The following is a 17,654-nucleotide window of genomic DNA, read 5'->3' as shown; positions in this document are numbered from 1 at the left end:
GGAGAAGAGTACGAGACTCTGAAAGAATCACACCCAAACAAATCAATAGAACGACGTGCTCGCTTGCCACTCGCTCACAGGACGAAGCTCTCCCGCTTACATTTGGATTGCCCCAGCAGGAAGGTGGGCAGACACACACACGAATGCGGGGTGCTGTGAACAAACAGGGTAGCCAGGAGGAAACCATAGTGAGACAAGGGTCTTCTACGCGCCTGTCATTGTCCGGACGCTCTCTCATCCGAGATTAGCGGCGGCAGTCGAGAAAATGACCACCGTTCGATGAAAGTATATACTTATATTGTATATTATACAGTTGCCTACATGCCACACTTCAACGGAGAGCTGGGCTGACGATGGTCCTCGCTATTCGCTGCTGGCATGCTGAGAATGCCAGCGCTAAAGTGCCTAATGAAAGATCACAAACCGGTGATCAGGCGTCGTCCAACCTACTTGGTGCAAAGCAGACTATCGTTGCAGCCATTTAATGAATTACGTACGGCCTTGTCTGGACGCCAACTAGTGGTATATTGACTCTATCTGCCCTGGCCCGAGGCAATGAAAACCAACCTTATTCAGATTTGACCGAAAAGGCGACTGCCCTTTGGAATATAGGGGCCGAACGGGTAATTCCATCCCCAAGCAAAGTCAATAACCGAGAGGCTTGATTGCCTGGGCATCCCTCAACTCAGCCGAGCCAATATCTTAAGGTCGCCCGCCATATCTCGTCAGGGCGCCCCGAGGGATGATGAGAAATCGCATGCAGGGCTGTCCAAGATAAGCTGACAAGAACAGGCTTCGCACTACTCGGATTATGAACACACGCAGACAATATGAGCCTAAACGCAACTGCGACAAGATATCAAGAAGCGTTGGCTTGTTGGCAGTTATGCTTGACACCCTCGACCTTACCTTAGCATTGCCATAGCAAATTGGCATGCTTCGACGAGACGCAGATTCTACCCAAGTCCTTTACGAGACTCTCAATCGGTTGGCTCAGCTTTGCCGCTTAGTTGGGCAAATCAGCGAAGAACCTCATAGCACAACATACATACAAGAGACAGAACGAGGGAAGATGTACGGGTGCCACCATTGCGCAACACCTCGGAGGAGGCATCACGCAAAATTAATAATTGGCAGCGGTCACGAGAAATTTTAGTCTGGCACGCAAATATGACCGGTAGCAAGTGAGCGATTCGAAACCGGTTGATTAATCGTGCGGAAAGTGTAAAGAAGAAAAAGGAAAAGAAAAGAGGCATCTCGGCGATGCTACAGAGTTTTGTCCAGCTTGTCCCAGCCCCGCCAGGCTTTTCCAGGTCACGTGCCTTTATCCAGTGCTGGGTTTTCTTTATTTGCGAACTTTTTTCCGCCCAAAGCCTCTTCCTTCCAACCAACCTATTTTCTCATCACCCAAAAACAAACATTCAGAGCCCAGGTAAAACCTCCTCGATGCCCTGACGACGTCGAGAGTGCAGGTAAAGGAGACCTCATGGGGATGGCTTTTGTATGCTTCACGAAGGTTAGGTATCTACATTTCCTTTGTTTTTTTCTTGGTATATGTATCATGGCTCTGTGTGCTCCAATCTGGATCTTGTCTGGATACGAGATGGCACACAACCAGACCAAACCAAACCCACAAAATGCCTACCTCCGCGACTCTTGGTGCGCTGGAGTGTCAAAACTTCTGTTTTACAGGTTATCGTTCAAGTGGAAGAAAAACACAACGGCCTAGACAGCCGGTCCATTCCACCCTGCTGCCGTAGATTGCTTAAGTGCGGTAACGGGACTAATACGGACATACATCTCCATACATAGATAGAACGTTAGCAACTGCTGGATACCAAGCCGTTGAACTTATATAATTATTTCGATGCGTTTGCCTTGCACCATACCATGTATAAGTGTATACCACTAGATCAAAAGCTGTTCGTGTCTCGTCATATCTCGGGATCTACATATCCATCCATAACTGCTTGTTCATATGCGCATTCACTCCAGTCACATATTCATACCTCGTAACACATCAACACAATATGCCGTTCACCGCTAGTACTGGCCATCAAACAAGTACTTTTCATCCAGGAAAGAGAGCAGGAATCTTGACACCAGCCGGCCCGTGTAGCTGATCGATACATCGCGGGGATACGGATGGCTCTCCTCGTTTGGCAAGATGAGGTCCGCCACAAGGAAATCCAGTTCATAGTCTATGGTCGTTCGAGGAGACCTAATCAGCTCTATTGCATACATCGTCTAGAACAAAGCGCCAAGGAAGGAAGAAAGAAAGACACTCACATGAATCGCCTTGAAGCAGCTCCCTCAATGTCATCACCAGCTCCAACGACGCGGCGTCCAGCTCGCCCAGCTCGGCGAAGCTGTCGTCGACCAGCGGGTTGAAGGGCTTGGTGGACGCGTCGCGCGAGTGCGTCTGGTAGATCTGGTGGAACTGGTAGGCGAACTGCTTGAAGGGCATGTTCTCGATCTCGCGGCAGACGGGGCGGGCGAAGGCGCGCTGGTACGACAGCGGCGTCCCGGACCCGGCGCGGTGGCAGTTGCGCAGGTCGACCTCGTTCTGCGACATCACGAACACGTCGGCCGCCGTCTCGACCGACTCCATGAAGAGGCAGAGCACCAGGAACGCCGCGAGGCACGGCGCCCACCCGGCGCGCGACTTGGGCTTCAGCGACTTGGAGAAGGCCTCGAACAGCGTCGTGACCTCCTTGAGCAGGTGCTCGTCCAGCATCGCCTTCACCTGCCGGTTGAGCAGCCGCGGCGTCACCCAGGGGATGTTGCGGGCACGAGGTTGGTGCTTTGGAGCTCCGCCATGGAGGCATGCGTGATGCATAGGTGTCGCGTCAAGACGTAATGCATGGCGTAAATAGACAGTGCCTTCTTGACGATAGGGGACTGTCCCATGCAGAGATGTACGTGTCAGTGTCAAAGTCAAAGAAACGGTAGCTCTTGTGTTCGCAATTACTCACATCGGATCGCTGTCCGTAAATCTGGACGGCCCTAAGGATCTTTCGCGGTAACTCCGTATGGCGGACCGAGTCGGTGACTTGCTCGGCGTACTGAGGATCGAAGATTAAAGACTGGACGTAGTCTCTGGCTTTCCGCCTCACGTCCTCCCGGATCGTCGTGTTGTCGAGATCAATGCCAATCGGCACTGCGCCCCTCGACTCGAGCTCGAGTGAGTTCACGCCAGCGTTCAAGTGCCAATGCTGCAGGACCTCGGGGCTTTTCGCCGTAAAAAACGAGGCCCGAAGGGTGAGCGTCGATTGGAAGCGGTGGCCGGAGAAGAGCTCGATGCTGCATGTCTTTTCCGAGCCGCCTACAGTGAAACCATCCACGTTCTCGCTGATGAACTTGGCCATCTGGTCCTTTTTGAAGTGGCTGCGGATGAAGTCGGGAAACAGAACAGGGAGGAAGTCCGGGAATTGCCAGCATACGATCTGGGGTAGCTGGTGTGTGAGCTTCTTGCAGTTCTTGCAGGGCCGTTCCTTATCGCACTGGACATGGCAGGGATCGATCAGCGAATGAACTTCCCATGGGGGGCCTGGTATAATAATGTAAGGCTCATACCTTCACTTTTCGACTGTGACAACAGAAGCAGGCACCTAGCCTCCTCACTTGAAGAGCGCTCTCCTTCGTATCGTTTGCCAAAGGCCCCTTTCTCCCCCTTGCCGTCGTCCGCATGGCGTCGAAACACTCGTAAGGGTTCGGCTTCCCGGCCGAGGCGTTGATGAGGGTAGGGGTCATAATGACGAATTTGTTCACCGGCTCCGGCTTCTTCTTCTCGATCTTACCCGCGCCTTTGATCCTGCGAATCGGCGTTTTGCCGGCCGGCTCCGGCTTGATGTCAGCCCACTGTGGACTGAGTGATAGTTGTGAGCTACCGCTTGGAGCAGGCGAGGTCTGAGGAGAGCAGCTAGAGGCGCCAGGCGAAGCGTTGAATCCGGGCATGACGAAGGGGTTTTCATCGGTCTTCAGGTTTGTCGGCTCCCATGGCGGCACATCGCAGGTGTTGCGGAATTGCCGGGGTATGTCTAGGTCCATGGGTTGCTGAGGGGTGTTCATGTCTTCTCCCATCCCGTCTAGCGCGCCCATGTTGTTGTTCGGGAACGCATCATAGAAGGGCGCCAGGTCGAATTCGGGGTTGTATTGGTCGTTGAACATGAAGTCCTGACCTGCGGCTGCTGCCAGCTGAGGGTCGCTCGCCAGGCTCGCGAAGAACTGTCCCTCCATGCCTGCGGATGCTATCATTGAAGCATTGGCCTGGTCAGTATATGAGCCGGAGAATACTTGTTGTTTCTGCCGCTGCTGCTGATACTGCGGCGATTGCTGGTGGTGGTCATTCAGCTGGAGCGGCGAGACGGCGGCGGACCCAGGCGAGGAGTTCTCGAGCTGGTCCGGGAAGCCCACCAGACCCCAGCTGTTCAGACTACCGCTGGCAGGGCTAGGGAAGAAAGCAACGGATCCAGGGTTCGACTCAATATACTGCCATGATTCTGATTCATCCGCCGAGTCAGGCTGTTGGAAGCTGCTCCCGGAGGGCGATGCAGACGCGACCGAAGCCATAATTGACTGGCCTGGTTGAGCGTAGAAGACGGGAGACTTTTGGCGAGGAACGGATGTATCATCTAAATACAAGAATACAAGTCGCCGTCTTCTTAACCCTCTTTCTGTTCTTACCGGGTTCGAGGAGCTTGAGATTCTAGATAGCGACTGGCGAAAACCAGGGCTCGATCAGGTAGGTCGGGATAAATAAGGTAAGTATATCGTATGTGACGCTCGTTGTCGAGAGAGAGCCGCTGCGCAATGTGGGTGAATCAATTGATAGCCTCACCCAATGTGGGCATATACCAGCTTGCAGTCTGCAAGGAGTAAACGAGTCCTCAGAAAGGCCAGCTATTTCATATAGATAGATATCAGGTGGGAACTGAATTGATGCAACGGGCTCTTTATACTAGTATTCAAAACTATGTACGCACTGCTGTTCTTGGAACATCTGAGGACGAGGGCCTGTTCACCTTTAAGGCTTCCTGAGATGCAGACAGCAGACTCCGCCATGATGCGCCTAACTCGAAGGGATCACCGATGTTGCGGATGGCAGAGCACGCTAAGCCCAGTCGGGATTCGGTCGATCGTCCAGGCAGTGCCTCTCCCGCATGCCCTTGACCGGGCTTCACAGCTGTGGGAATAGTCCGAGTCAAGCACGTGTTCATTCTGGTCCAATGACAGGTCTCAAGCCATGCGCTCGTCGGGCAAGGTACTTTGCCATAAGTACTTACATACCCATCACATCTGTCATGTTGGTGAGCGCCCGATGGCACAAACACGCTGTTATACATTTACTACCGAATAAAAATCTCCATTCCAGCTGGCTATGCAGGCAGTTCATATAGCCTAGAGAGACACTTGTAGAGGCTGGTTTGGCTGTACCTCTAGTCCACGATGTAGCGAATCGTCGAATTGCGCCGGGCAACCCCTTGTGCTGGTTTCCATATAATCTGTTCCATCCTAATCCTGGCTCTGGCTTCTGTCCTTGAGGGTAAGCGCTCCATTCAGTCAAACAAAAAAACAACCACTCGACTGAGTGTGTGTGATGAAACAAAAAGGTTCGTTGAAACTTCATCCCGAACGCCCAACCCCATCATTCATCCATCCATCCATCAGATACGCATTGCGCACATCTGTGATTCGTCACGCCCCATTGGGTGTGTATCGTGTGCATCGGTGAAGCCCGTGAAAAATATCATAATTCTTCATTTCCGTGAATCGGAATAACGTTGTGGTATCATCATGAGCATCATCTCATGGTCCTGGGTGCCCATGTGCCCATGTTTAGCGAAACCGAGCTTGAGCTGCGGCACTACGCTCGTCAATCTGACGTTGGGTAGAAACGTAAAGGTGGTCCAAAAAGTCCATGGCCGCCGCGTCTTTGAGGATTTTGGCAACTTGGATGCCTGCGCTGATCAGTTGCAAGATGTTCCGGTCGTCTTTCAGAGGGCGCGATTGATGCTTCGCTGCGTGCCTCATCTCTAGTGAGTTTTCCAAGATGGTCACAAACTGCTTGATTTGCCCGTTGTATAGGACTCTAGCCGGTATTCTCCGTTTGGTCGCCAGTCTTTTCAGAAGGTAGACCCATTCGGTCCATTCACCTGTGCCGTCTGCTGTCAGCTTCTTTACTCAACCAACAAGGACTCGCCCGAAACATCCAGCATGACGGGTCATGATGGGATGAAGCGGCTATCACAACTTACGGTCCGAGGGTCGCTCCACAGGCCGAACATCCTGTGTCAAGGGGATGGGAAACTGATACTTTGCGACAAAGTCAAAAGCACACTGGGACAGCCGGTCGTTGACCTGAGTGAGAATGTGGTCCTGCTCCTGCACAAGAAGGTGCGTAGGGAGATGGGGCAACTCTCGCTCCTGCGATGCGATGTACTCGGGATGGGGTCGCTTCAGGAACTGGTGCGGGCCATCAAACTCGTCTCGGTTGGAAGGTCGCCTCTGGGGGCGTCCCTTTCCGCTGTTCCTTGTCGAGGAGCCGGCTGTCGCACTTCCCAGCTCGCCATCCAGGCCGTTGGGGGAGACAACTAGGTCGTCCAGGGAGTCGTGTGGCGAATAGCTGCCTCGGGCCTCCCACCCTGGGGGACTTGGGCCGCCATACGATCCGAACGTTGCCGTTGAGTTACTATAGGTCGCGGAGATCGGCCGTGAGTTGTAGGTTGGTGACGATGAATATGCAGGCTCGATGCGTCCGATTGGGCCAGCTGTACTGACAGCTGCAGGTACGCCATACGAAGAGCCTGTTGCGGGAGGATAGGAGACACTTCAAGATGCACGGTTACTTCCTGCAGTCCAAGTAGCGATGGAGGGTGTCTCTGCAGAGAGAGCCTTACCTTGATCTGTGGTAGCCACCATTCATATAAGGGTCATCATAGACAGAACTTGAACCGGTTAGTCTTGACATGTACTCCAATAGGCAATGCTTTCTGGTCGCACCTGCGGGAGGAATTCCACAAATCTGTTCGAAATCCGTTCGACATGGTTTGATACAGCACGTCTGCTCTGGCCATTCCTCTAATGAATCCTGGAAATCAAATTGCGCCACCTCGAACCTAGTCCGAGAGATAAAATGGCTTCAAAGTCCGCTTCTACAGATGGGCTGAAGAAGTACTCCTCTTGGAGGGGAAGCTAGGTCCTGCGCTTCCCTCTGACGAGAAGAAAATTAACAATGAAAAAATATTCCGTGCTAGAACGTCCAGGAGACCTAGGATCCACGGTCGAAATGTGTCTTTATCCGGGATATACTGGTATAGATCCTATAGCGGTGTGGTATCGTGACTCCGGATGGACGAACAATCCTTGGGGATATCACCAACGCTCTCAGGGTAAAGTTGTCCTTGGGGGCTGTAGAGGATGAATGTTGAGCGTCACTAGACTTTACTCGACAGTCAGGTCCAGCGATGTCCTTTTCGGCAGGGAGATAGCTCGGTCTGGGGTCGATTATATTATAAAGAAATTTCTTCGAGACGCTGGCGCTTTATGTTCCATCCGCACCGTGGATTCAATGCACCGAGAATGCCATGATTTCGCCACTCTGATACTGGACGTATCCAAGTCAGCAACAGAGCAACCGAGCAGAATAGGCTAGGATGATCGTTGCCCTGAAATGGAGCGCGATGGAACTTCTGGCCAGGTGACGTGCAGCCCGATTGAGTGCGCGCGACTAGAAGATTCAGTGCTGGCAGGCATATGGCAGCGGAAGCGCGCCTAGAATGGGAGAGAATCTACGCTGGGCACTGCGCCCAAAAAGAAGGAAGCCTATGCAGACCACAAAGAGTTGCTGGCATTCTTACCAGGTGTATCCCGGGACATGTTGCAACATCAGTCTGGCACTATGCTGCTTGGGGACTATGCTATCCCGACTTTGCGGAGACAATTGTCACCCTTCACCAAGTTGTGAAGACGATAAGGCAGCGATTGGGCAGCCCTGAGCCGGGTTTGGGCCAAAAGACGAGATACACCAGTGGGTTGGTTAGACACGGCAATCGCAGGGACAGCCTGGCCAGCGAATGAGCGGTGTCAAAACAAAACAGTTGGGCACAAAAAAGGGGGGGTTGCACAAGGACACACGCCCAACTTGGACCAATCTCACCACCGACGTATTATTCTCACCCAAGGAGCCGGGCGGGTCGAAAGGAGAAGACCTTAGACAGCAGGCGCGGCCAAGGAAGAGGGGAGATGGAGGAGATATATTAAGGTTGGCAGGTGCATGCACTGTAATAAGTTTGCCCCTGATGAGTGAGGGAGAGCGACGCGAGATCAATGTACCATGGCAGCCTTGTCGGATCTTCGGTCTGTCGGGAAGTGTTAGATACAGCAATCCCAGTATAGAGTGCTGTGAGGGTCGTGCTGTAGTGGGCTGGTGCAGGCACTCCCTCCAGTATAGTAACTATACCAGAAACGAAGAGTTGAAAAAGCAAAAGACCACAGGAGGTGCGAAAGCAAGCTCATTGATATTTTCGGGATGAAAAGAAATGGAACAAGCGAATTCGGCTGGAGATATGCTTGAGGAACTCCGGTCACGACAAAGCGTATTATGGATTGGAAATTGGGTGTCCTGATTATGGCTCAAGTCTTATCTAAGCCGATACCAAAAAGATGTTAAGATAGATCAATAGCTCGATGTGCCTCGGTTGCAGCAACGTAAGCCGCCGACAGCGCCGAAACCCGGCGGACCCGCCCAACCGCCTAGCCAGAAAAGAACAGGCCATACTGCATATAGTTCTGACAATCGTCCCCCGTCCATCTCATGTACGTAACGGCATGCTGACCTTCAGCTTCATATTTTGCTGGACTTGAACCGTAGTGCCGGGCTCGTCATAACCCGTTGCCAATCAAAGCCCTCGAGTCAGCCGTGAGTGAGAGAAAGCCCACCTGTGAGGCTCAAGTCTTGTCATACGTTGGAAGTCTCCCCACAATCGGATAATTCTTAAGTAATCCAGAAGAAACTGACTCCCGAGTTTGTTTCCCACGTGGGTGGACACAACAAAAAAAGCCCGTCAGATTCCTACCTACCCGCTTCCCTCCTACCTAATTTGGGCACTATTTCAGCCGTCAGGGAAAGCCCCGTCTAGCGCCAATTCTATTCGGATGCCTGGAGGGCCAGCAAGCCACCTCGTTTCTAATTGTATCATCACAATAATATGGCTGAACCCCATTGATCATTTTTCATGTCAGCTCCCCATTTATTTCCCCGCTGCGCATATCTGCTCCTGGGCCTATTATTGGAAAATCACGTAGTCTGGTTTCATCGCTCCTCGCCCACCTTACCTAGACGGGAAACCCTCCAAGCTGTTCTGCAGGTTTATAGGGCTGATTACCAACATCTTTGTCGTAAAGCTGACCAATCATGCGTCTCCTACCCAAAGCTCGGTGCTCGGCGGTCTCAGTCTCTCCCGCCGTCTTTGGCGAAATTGGGAAACTAGATTGATCAATCTGCTACCCCTGAAGGAGGGCGGCGGGTGCAAGTTGCAATCTACCACCATGCGGGTTTCCTTCTATAGCGAGTTCCGGACCATATCGCTCTAAACATTGGCTGCATTGTACGCATGGTACTTTGATGCTAGGGCCCAGATATTATCTGCGCCCGCCAGTCTGACCTCAAGAGGGAGGCGATGCTTCTGCTGTTGATGCGGGAAGGATCACAAGCCCTGGCCCGTCATTCTGGGTTCCATTCTAGGTGCTGCCACACCTGTTCGATGCATCCCATATTATGCCCTTGAGAGAAATGCGGGTGCCTTGAGGGAACAGTTCAAGATATAATGGAAGCGGGGAGTTCGAAGCAAGTGCATCGGCAAAGTAGAAGTTTTCCAGTCTTATAAGCAAAGGCGAAACGGTTAGCAAAAGAGATTCCCGATACCTTACTCACCATGTACGATCAGAGCACGGCTTCACAGCGGCAAAGGCAGCGCAAGTTCCATAGGAGGTCCCGGAATGGTGAGTAATGTCTGCATGCAATCACCTCTGATATGGGCGCTGACGGAATCGCGCGTTGCTCGAGGCGCCCGCTGTGGCGACCGACACAACGCGCGCGCGTTTTGTAGGTTGTTTCGTGTGCAAACAGAAGCATATTCGTTGCGACGAAAGAAAACCTTTATGGTAGGTTGTCCAATATATACGAGACTCCAGTCTATTGGAAATCGGTGATGCATCTATGCGTATACGCAAATACGCATACGATAGATGCAGAACTAGGGCCCGATCCATCGGTGCTCGGTTCCGATGGCACGGCACCCTAGAACTCCATCGCCTGCTCCCTTGATGGACCCTCCTACTAACAGCGGCACAGCACATATTGTCTACGGCACGGTGGTGAATGCGGCTATGCGGAGGATCAGAATTCTACGCCTTCTTGTACCGGAGGCAGCTCCCATGACGGATCGCAAGAGCCTGAGGATGCTCTGAGTTACCTTGGTTTGAACGATGCCACCCCAAAAGATCCTTTCGCCGGCACTGGCATCAACATGCCGTATAAGTCGAGATCTTTATTCCAGCTTTGTAAGTAGCCCGCCAAGGAACTCTATAACGCCTGCTCAAGTGAAACTGACCATGGTTTGCCTTAAGTCATGAATACCAAGTTTTATTACAATACGCCCGTACAAAGAGACCAGAACTCATTCGTGTGAGTACATTTCGAATCGAAGACCAACACCTCTGACTATACTGACATGCAGCTTTAGTGTTCATAGGGCTCTCTCACATCCTGGCTTCCTTCATGGAGCCCTGCTCATGACAACCTTACAGTGGGCTTGGACCACCGGCGACGGGGAACAATTCAGGATACCGTACTTATATCACAAGCTCCAAGCTATGCGTTTCGTCAAAGAACAATTAGCGGACCCAGAGATGGCTGTGAACGATGGGACCGTTGCTGCGGTGGCCAGTCTTGCTCTAGTAGAGGTAAACATTACCCGGGCAAAGACTTGTCGTGCGTGTGGTACTGACTGTCTGTCCGTAGAACTCGTTGGGCACGATCGACGCTGTAGCATCACATCTCCAGGGCCTCGCCAGAATAAAGGAGATGCGAGATCGATCTGGAGCGCCACAAACCACGGGGCTTCTCCAGCGCATGATTCTGATGTACGTTCGATACGCAGCGTCACCTGTCGGCTTGACTTGACTAACACATTGCAGGGCTGCCCGGTGTGTACCCAGCCGACCAATCTGGGATATCCTTGATATCAGCAGGACCGACTACATCCACCAATCAATGATAATATCGCTACTCCGAGTCGCTCTGCGGCCCATATACAGCATCGCTACGCTGAGTGGCGCAGACGATACTTCTGAGCCTTTGTCGGAAATTCTAGGACGGCGTTCACCTCATCCTGAAGCAACCGATAACGGGCCGATCGCACCATTGCGCTCGGTGGACTGTAGCAGGTCCGGCTTCATCGCATGCTACTTCTATCTCTACATTATCCTTCGTGAGGAGCGGGTTGACTCCTTTGTCCTGAACTGGTTCATCGAACAACTGATCGCGGACGTGTGCCGCACCGAGGCGATGATGCAGAAGGGCCAGTATTCGCAGCCACTATGGTTCTGGACCGTCATGTTTGGCGCCTGTGCTGTCTCTGTTGCCCGAGTAGTGTCCAGCTTGGAGAGTGAACAGATGCAGGCGGTGAAGGATGTGTATATGGCCAAGATTGTTCTGGCAAACCAGGTGCTAGGCATCAAGACATGGGAGGGGGCTAAGTCGGTGCTGAGGCTGTTCGCCTGGCAGAACGACTTCGACGGTGAGGACGAAATCAAGGCCCTCTGGCAGGAAGCGACACGGAGGGCGGACAGGAGTCGGTCGGGCGTGTCTTGTGGCGGCGTTAAGGATGTAATGGGCTTTAGCCCGATCGACCCCCAGCTTGTCGGTTGGTGAACAAGCCAGTGGTATACTTGTAATCATTACCATCAACGTATCATTATGATTTCCATCTACAAGATTTTGGAGCCCTTTGAATTCATGGCGCTAGAGCAGTAAGATGGTTCACAGGGCAACCCTTAGAAGCAGGAAAAGATGATGGCAGACCCAATCATCTGTTCTCCTAGGACCTCCAGAGCCACTTGCTCAATATACTACTACAGGCAAAGAATGATCTACGGTTCTCGAGTATAACCATTGGCATATAATAGGGAAGTATCGTGAGCGGCTGAAGTTTAGCCCCTCCAGCTCGTTGTCTGGTCATACGAAAGTGGGATTACTACGGAGAACTTGCAAGATGTTCCAGCGTTTCGGGATCGTGAGGGGAAGAAATCCACCGGAAAAAATCTGCAGTGACTCACTACTGTCCCTAGTCGACTTTAACTTTTTCACCGCTCTGGTTTTCATCTGGTGGTGAGATTTGGATGGACATTTGACAAGGGCAGTGTAGGTGGCCGACGCAGGCTTGGCTGGTGGTTGCGGATTCCCCGTTTGGCGTCGGGAGGGAAGGTCTGACCGCGACGACTCTACGCTGCTACGCTTGCCGACGCTTGCGTCCTTGGGGTCTCCACTTGGCACCACCCACTTCCTTGGACACTTCCTGGACACTTTCTTGGATTACTACAACACCTGCAGGCATACACGCTTCAGTCCAAAAAGCAATTAATAAATGCTCACAGCGCGCAACGCAACGCAGCGTGGCTGGGCACTTGCAGGCTCGGTAATCATGGTCAAGGACGCCCTGCACCAGCGAGGGTCAGTATCTCGATCACATTGCCAACGCTCGTGAGTGATGCTGTGCTGTCCATGAGCGAAGGGAGGAATGATGCGATCGATGGAGGGTGTAGTGTTTTCCCGTGGTTTCCTGGCCTGTCGGTGCCAGTGCGTTGTCGCTGCATCCTTCATCTGCAGCCGGTCGTCCTTCGTCACATTGCGAGCGCGGTGCTCCGTGCTTGATAGGCTAGGGGCATCGTTGCCCAGCTCCACCCCAGTCCTCATGAGACCCTCCTCACCTCTCGCCAACCATGGCCGCCGGCCAGTCGGACGCAATGTCTGACAAGTCGCGCCATGCGAGCCTATCGCAAGTGCAGCACCGAGGGCCAGCGCAGAGCTCTAAAGCATGCGACCAGTGTGACGGCCAAATTGAAGACCACACGATGGGCCAATGGTGAGGAGAAGGAGCCTTGGCGGGTGTTGGTCGACAAGCAGCGGTCTGCCGTCGCCAGCGAATGAGTCCATCACGACCAGGGAAATGAAGCGGGGTTCTCATCACATCAAACAAGGACAGGCCCCCGGTTTCTGCCCAGCCCATGAATTTCGTGTGCCATATAACCCGCCCGATGCCCAGTTACCTGATGAATGCCCAACTTCCTTCCTTCTCACCACAATTTTCCCACTTCTTCTTTCAGCCTGAAGATCATTTCTGCCCAAGCCGATCCAATTCACCCCGTCAGCCTCTTATCAACTCCCAACTGTCGCCACTTCTAGAATTACACAACAGCTTCCTACTACCTACACTCAAGCCAACTCACCTCAACACTTGAGTGTATCTTCCAGGATCATCACTGTGCGACACCTAGTCAACTACAGCTCTGCTACCCAAGGATCACGGCTCCTCGCTTCAGAGGACCCTTCTACTGCATCCCACAAGGATTCCAGTCTCGAGGAACATACCACAGGATTGCTGCCAGGCCTCAAATGACTGCCACTGTTGTTTCTCACCAGGAGAGAATGCCTAGTTACGGCTCATCTCTAGACATGGACTCTGTCCACACTCCCGCGAGGTATATTGCAATGCTTTCTATTCATTACCGGGGTTGGCTACGATATGTTTACCACAAGTCATGTTGCGCGAGAAGTCATGTATTTTCCTATTCTGTTCAATCGACCGCCAGCAAGTGCTTGGCTTCAACCGAGGACTATTTTCAAACCCAAAGGACATTACTACTACAATTGCCCGGAAAAGGATACCATGGAAGCCACACAGGATCGCCCCGGATCAGGACCGTATTAGTCCCTGGATACATCAATATCTGAGTTAAGATAAGCCTTCGTCTTCTCAGCGGATCAAACAGAAACCAAAACACCAGAGACCTCGTCGTCTCTACGGTGAGTATCGCCCACGACAGTTTTATGTGACAAGAATATAGAAGCTTGACGTTCCCATGGATTTTTTTCTTTCTGTATGGACCCAAATGGACAAGGACAAATCTTCCTGGAATGCGACCCAAGGGGACTTTACATCTGGATGGCAATTGCCAAATACTTTTCGAACCAGGACTTGTGACCGGATTCATTTTCAATCAGGATTCCTCGCTGCCCAGAGGTCATCGCGTTTCTTGACACCGACAATGTTTCAGGCCTTTGTTTTGCCCGCCAGAGGACTTTTTCGAATTACCCACCACCGGAGAACCAACAGGATTCCCTTAGGATAACGACTGACCTGCCATGGATCGTTCTCTGGATGCACTCTTTGACTCAAGCCCGTCACATACGTCGCCGTGACGTGGATCAACTGCTACCGCCTGGATGAGTTTCGATACCTGACGCTGTCGACATTTTCTGTTGCGACATGGTTTACCATGAATGGACACAATCGACTTCATTTCGGCCATTGCGTTATGCTACTTGCTTTGCTTCCTGTTTTTCTTTCTACACTGGACACTATACCACCCATGGATTTATTTGCCGGACTATGGATTTTCTTTTAATCATGTTTTCGAAATGGGGCAGCCTGCTCCCACATGGAATACTCTCGAGGACTGTCCATTACGGACCACGGCATCGCTGGTGGTACGGATCATCAGCGATGCTATATTACAGCTTGGTTTGTGCAACATGGCCCTCATTCGTGCGTAGGAATGTATGTACTAACCGCGTTGCCAATACAGGGACAAAGTTGCACCAGCTGCTGATCTTTCTTTTGTATCATGTTTGGCGTATACAGTTCTGCCATGGGTAGTGGGAAACAGCACACACTAACCCAACCCTCTAGTGACTACAGCTCATTCTCCCATGGGAACTTTGCCAGCGGACCTTTTCTTTATTCTCAAACAGTACCATCGGACCTGAACGGTTCAGTATGGGACACGACAACAGCAGAAGGTACACAGAACTTCCATGGAGATGCCGAGGACTTCCCTTTCTCTTTCGGCCACATTACTCCCAGAGGAAATGGACAGGATCACATTGATGTCGTGGATGACATCTCAAGTAAATGGATTGCCGCTGAAGAAGCCCCCGCGGTTGTTTCGGAACCCATGCGTCGCATCAGCTCTCGCAGCTCTGCCGGCAGCCACAGCCACAAGCACAGGACGCTGAAGGCAGCTTCACAGCAGAAGAACCGCCCGACTATCCTATCTGGCGTGTCACATGGATCACACATGTCAAGCTATGACATTTTAGGTAATGGGCACATGGAAGCATACCTGCTTGATTCGGATGCCCACTCGGTGACCTCTCAGATGTACTATCCTTCTCTGCCTATGGGAGTTGGGATGGCCAGTGACGGATTGCCCTATTCCCCGGAGGTGATTGCCACAGGAATGCCGCAGCAACACATGGATCCTACACACATGCAACTGGACTTCGAAGCGAGTCTGGGTAACTCACCCACTGCTTCGTGGGCGTCCTCGTTCAGCCCCGGCGAGGAGTCGCGAATGTCTTCTCCCGCAGTCCCTGAGGACTCGTGGGCCAATGTCCCCCTCGGCACATCGCCACAAGCTGGCACATCTTCGCCTATCATGGATGGACAATCCCCAAGGTATGTTGTGAAATGGATGATGTATCAAGCAATAGGTGGTTTTCTAACAGTTTCGGACACCAGCCTTCACCGTGGACTTATCGGCTCCGAGGATTCCTATGGCACTGACCTCATGGACAATTCGTTCTTGCCCCCCGCATTCACTCGTCGTTCCAGTGGCGACGGTGAGTCTTCTGCCCGGGACCATCCCTTGTACAAGAACGCCATGCCCAAAGCCGACGGACTTTTCCACTGCCCCTGGGAGGGCAACTCATCCTGCAACCACAAGGCCGAGAAGCTCAAGTGCAACTATGAGTAAGTTTTCCCTGGTTTTCATGTTTCTCCCTATTCTGTTTGGTTTGGCCTCTAACCCAAATTTTAGCAAATTCGTGGATTCCCACCTGAAGCCGTACCGATGCAAGATTGATTCTTGCGAGAACGCCCGCTTCTCTTCTACTGCCTGTCTCCTTCGACATGAGCGCGAGGCCCACGCCATGCATGGCCACGGAGACAAGCCCTACCTTTGCACCTACGAAGGATGCGACCGTGCTGTTCCTGGCTGCGGATTCCCCCGCAACTGGAACTTGAGGGACCACATGAGACGGGTTCACAACGACAACGGACAATCCCTGAGCTCTGGGGCCCCATCTTCTTCCTCCGGTCGGGGATCAACAGCCCACTCGACTAAGGGCCGTAAGCGCAAGAGCAAGGATTCCACGGAGTTGTCAAGCCACGGCCGGAAGCCCGTCTCCAAGACCTCCGCCGCTGATGATGCAGCAGCTGCTGCCCGAGCAGCTGAGCAGCCTCTGATTGAGCAATGGTATGAGCACCGCTCTGCGCTCCAGGAGTACCTGCAGCGTTACGATAACCCAGCGGCCTTTGAGTTGCTGGACCAAACTGGCGAGGCTGGAGAGCACTTCACTTCCATGGAGAAGATTTCTCGCAAGCTTAAGAAGTCTCGCGAGTCCCACCGACGAGCATACCACCACTCTGGCTAGATGAACAACGTAAGTAGACGATCATCTTCCGAGTCTTTTGGAACATAAGCTTACGCCCAGTTGCAGCAGCGTGGATATATAAGTTTCATTTGACGACACTCATGGGTTTGCAAGTGCACATTTCCCTCTGAATTCATTATTGAGCCTTGCGAAACTTCCGCATGCTCCATAGCGCGTAAGCCACAGTGGCCAGGCCAATGTTGCCGCCCAGGCTAGGATACGCAGACTGGAATAGAATCCATGGAATTAGGCCATCTGCCACGATCTCCCAAGCCAAGGAACGGAATCATCCCAGGAACTGATGAGCCTAAAAGGCATGCCAAGGACGTGGACGCCAGCGCTTATGAACGCTGGAGTCGGTTGGATAGAATGAGCGAGGCACCATCGCCGGGGAAGAGCGATTTGCCAGAACACCACAACCGTGGTTTGGAGGGGATTAGCCAAGCTATGTGAGCTTGAGGCTTGCTGCTGGCATCTATGCTCGAGCTGCGATGTTGAGGTTTTGAGGTTGTCGTTGGAGGAGCCTACCAGTCGTTTTCTCCTGCCTGTTCTTTCAGATTGCAATTGTTTGGGTGGTTATTGTTTTGTACACTTGTTTTGGATTACGAAACTCAGTCATCATTACTGTCGACGCTCTTTTATCGTTTGAGGAGGAAGAAACGGGGAACAGATCCCCAAAGGGAAAAGAGAAAGAAAAGAGGAAGAAAAAAGCAGCAATAGAGGGAGGCATTGTTTGAGAAAGAAAAAGAAAGAAAAAGAAAGAAAAATCTCGTTCAACTATCGTATCGTATCCTTACTTGGCCGACTTACTCGGCACACTACGGCTTCGACACCGCCTGTGTCCTTTCGTATTCTATGAGATATTATCTGCCCCTCTGCCTCGATCCCACGGGTAGGACCACACAGTACTTAGCGTCCGCTGGTCGCGTCTGCTTCA

The 17,654-nt window shown here is 52.2% G+C and overlaps 5 protein-coding genes across 5 annotated transcripts; 2 read left to right on the top strand and 3 right to left on the bottom strand.

Moving 5' to 3' along the window:
- Positions 1–2,043: 2,043 nt before the first annotated feature.
- PG994_011570 (uncharacterized protein) lies at positions 2,044–4,572 on the bottom strand (the record flags this gene model as incomplete). The annotated part of the gene is made up of 5 exons (XM_066862979.1): positions 2,044–2,201; positions 2,290–2,746; positions 2,794–2,901; positions 2,976–3,503; positions 3,625–4,572. 5 exons carry the CDS (start codon positions 4,570–4,572, stop codon positions 2,044–2,046), a joined length of 2,199 nt encoding a protein of 732 aa, XP_066712089.1.
- Positions 4,573–5,838: 1,266 nt separating this feature from the next.
- PG994_011569 (uncharacterized protein) lies at positions 5,839–7,046 on the bottom strand (the record flags this gene model as incomplete). Its single annotated transcript, XM_066862978.1, has 4 exons — positions 5,839–6,035; positions 6,258–6,829; positions 6,900–6,947; positions 7,003–7,046. The coding sequence occupies 4 exons, from the start codon at positions 7,044–7,046 to the stop codon at positions 5,839–5,841; spliced, it is 861 nt and encodes a 286-aa protein (XP_066712088.1).
- Positions 7,047–9,935: 2,889 nt separating this feature from the next.
- Positions 9,936–11,935, top strand: PG994_011568 (uncharacterized protein; the record flags this gene model as incomplete). Its single annotated transcript, XM_066862977.1, has 6 exons — positions 9,936–10,006; positions 10,355–10,563; positions 10,630–10,687; positions 10,740–10,965; positions 11,024–11,145; positions 11,200–11,935. 6 exons carry the CDS (start codon positions 9,936–9,938, stop codon positions 11,933–11,935), a joined length of 1,422 nt encoding a protein of 473 aa, XP_066712087.1.
- A 705-nt stretch (positions 11,936–12,640) lies between these two features.
- On the bottom strand, positions 12,641–13,247 carry PG994_011567 (uncharacterized protein; the record flags this gene model as incomplete). The annotated part of the gene is made up of 2 exons (XM_066862976.1): positions 12,641–12,938; positions 12,991–13,247. The coding sequence occupies 2 exons, from the start codon at positions 13,245–13,247 to the stop codon at positions 12,641–12,643; spliced, it is 555 nt and encodes a 184-aa protein (XP_066712086.1).
- A 1,454-nt stretch (positions 13,248–14,701) lies between these two features.
- Positions 14,702–16,717, top strand: PG994_011566 (C2H2 transcription factor; the record flags this gene model as incomplete). The annotated part of the gene is made up of 4 exons (XM_066862975.1): positions 14,702–14,832; positions 14,973–15,740; positions 15,804–16,034; positions 16,102–16,717. The coding sequence occupies 4 exons, from the start codon at positions 14,702–14,704 to the stop codon at positions 16,715–16,717; spliced, it is 1,746 nt and encodes a 581-aa protein (XP_066712085.1).
- Between the last annotated feature and the right edge of the window lie 937 nt (positions 16,718–17,654).

The sequence above is a fragment of the Apiospora phragmitis genome (genome assembly GCF_038363925.1).
Source record: "Apiospora phragmitis strain CBS 135458 chromosome Unknown utg000010l:1.0-9815664.0:1.0-9183399.0, whole genome shotgun sequence".
NCBI lineage: Eukaryota > Fungi > Ascomycota > Sordariomycetes > Amphisphaeriales > Apiosporaceae > Apiospora > Apiospora phragmitis.
This window is presented reverse-complemented; position numbering and strand designations above follow the sequence as displayed.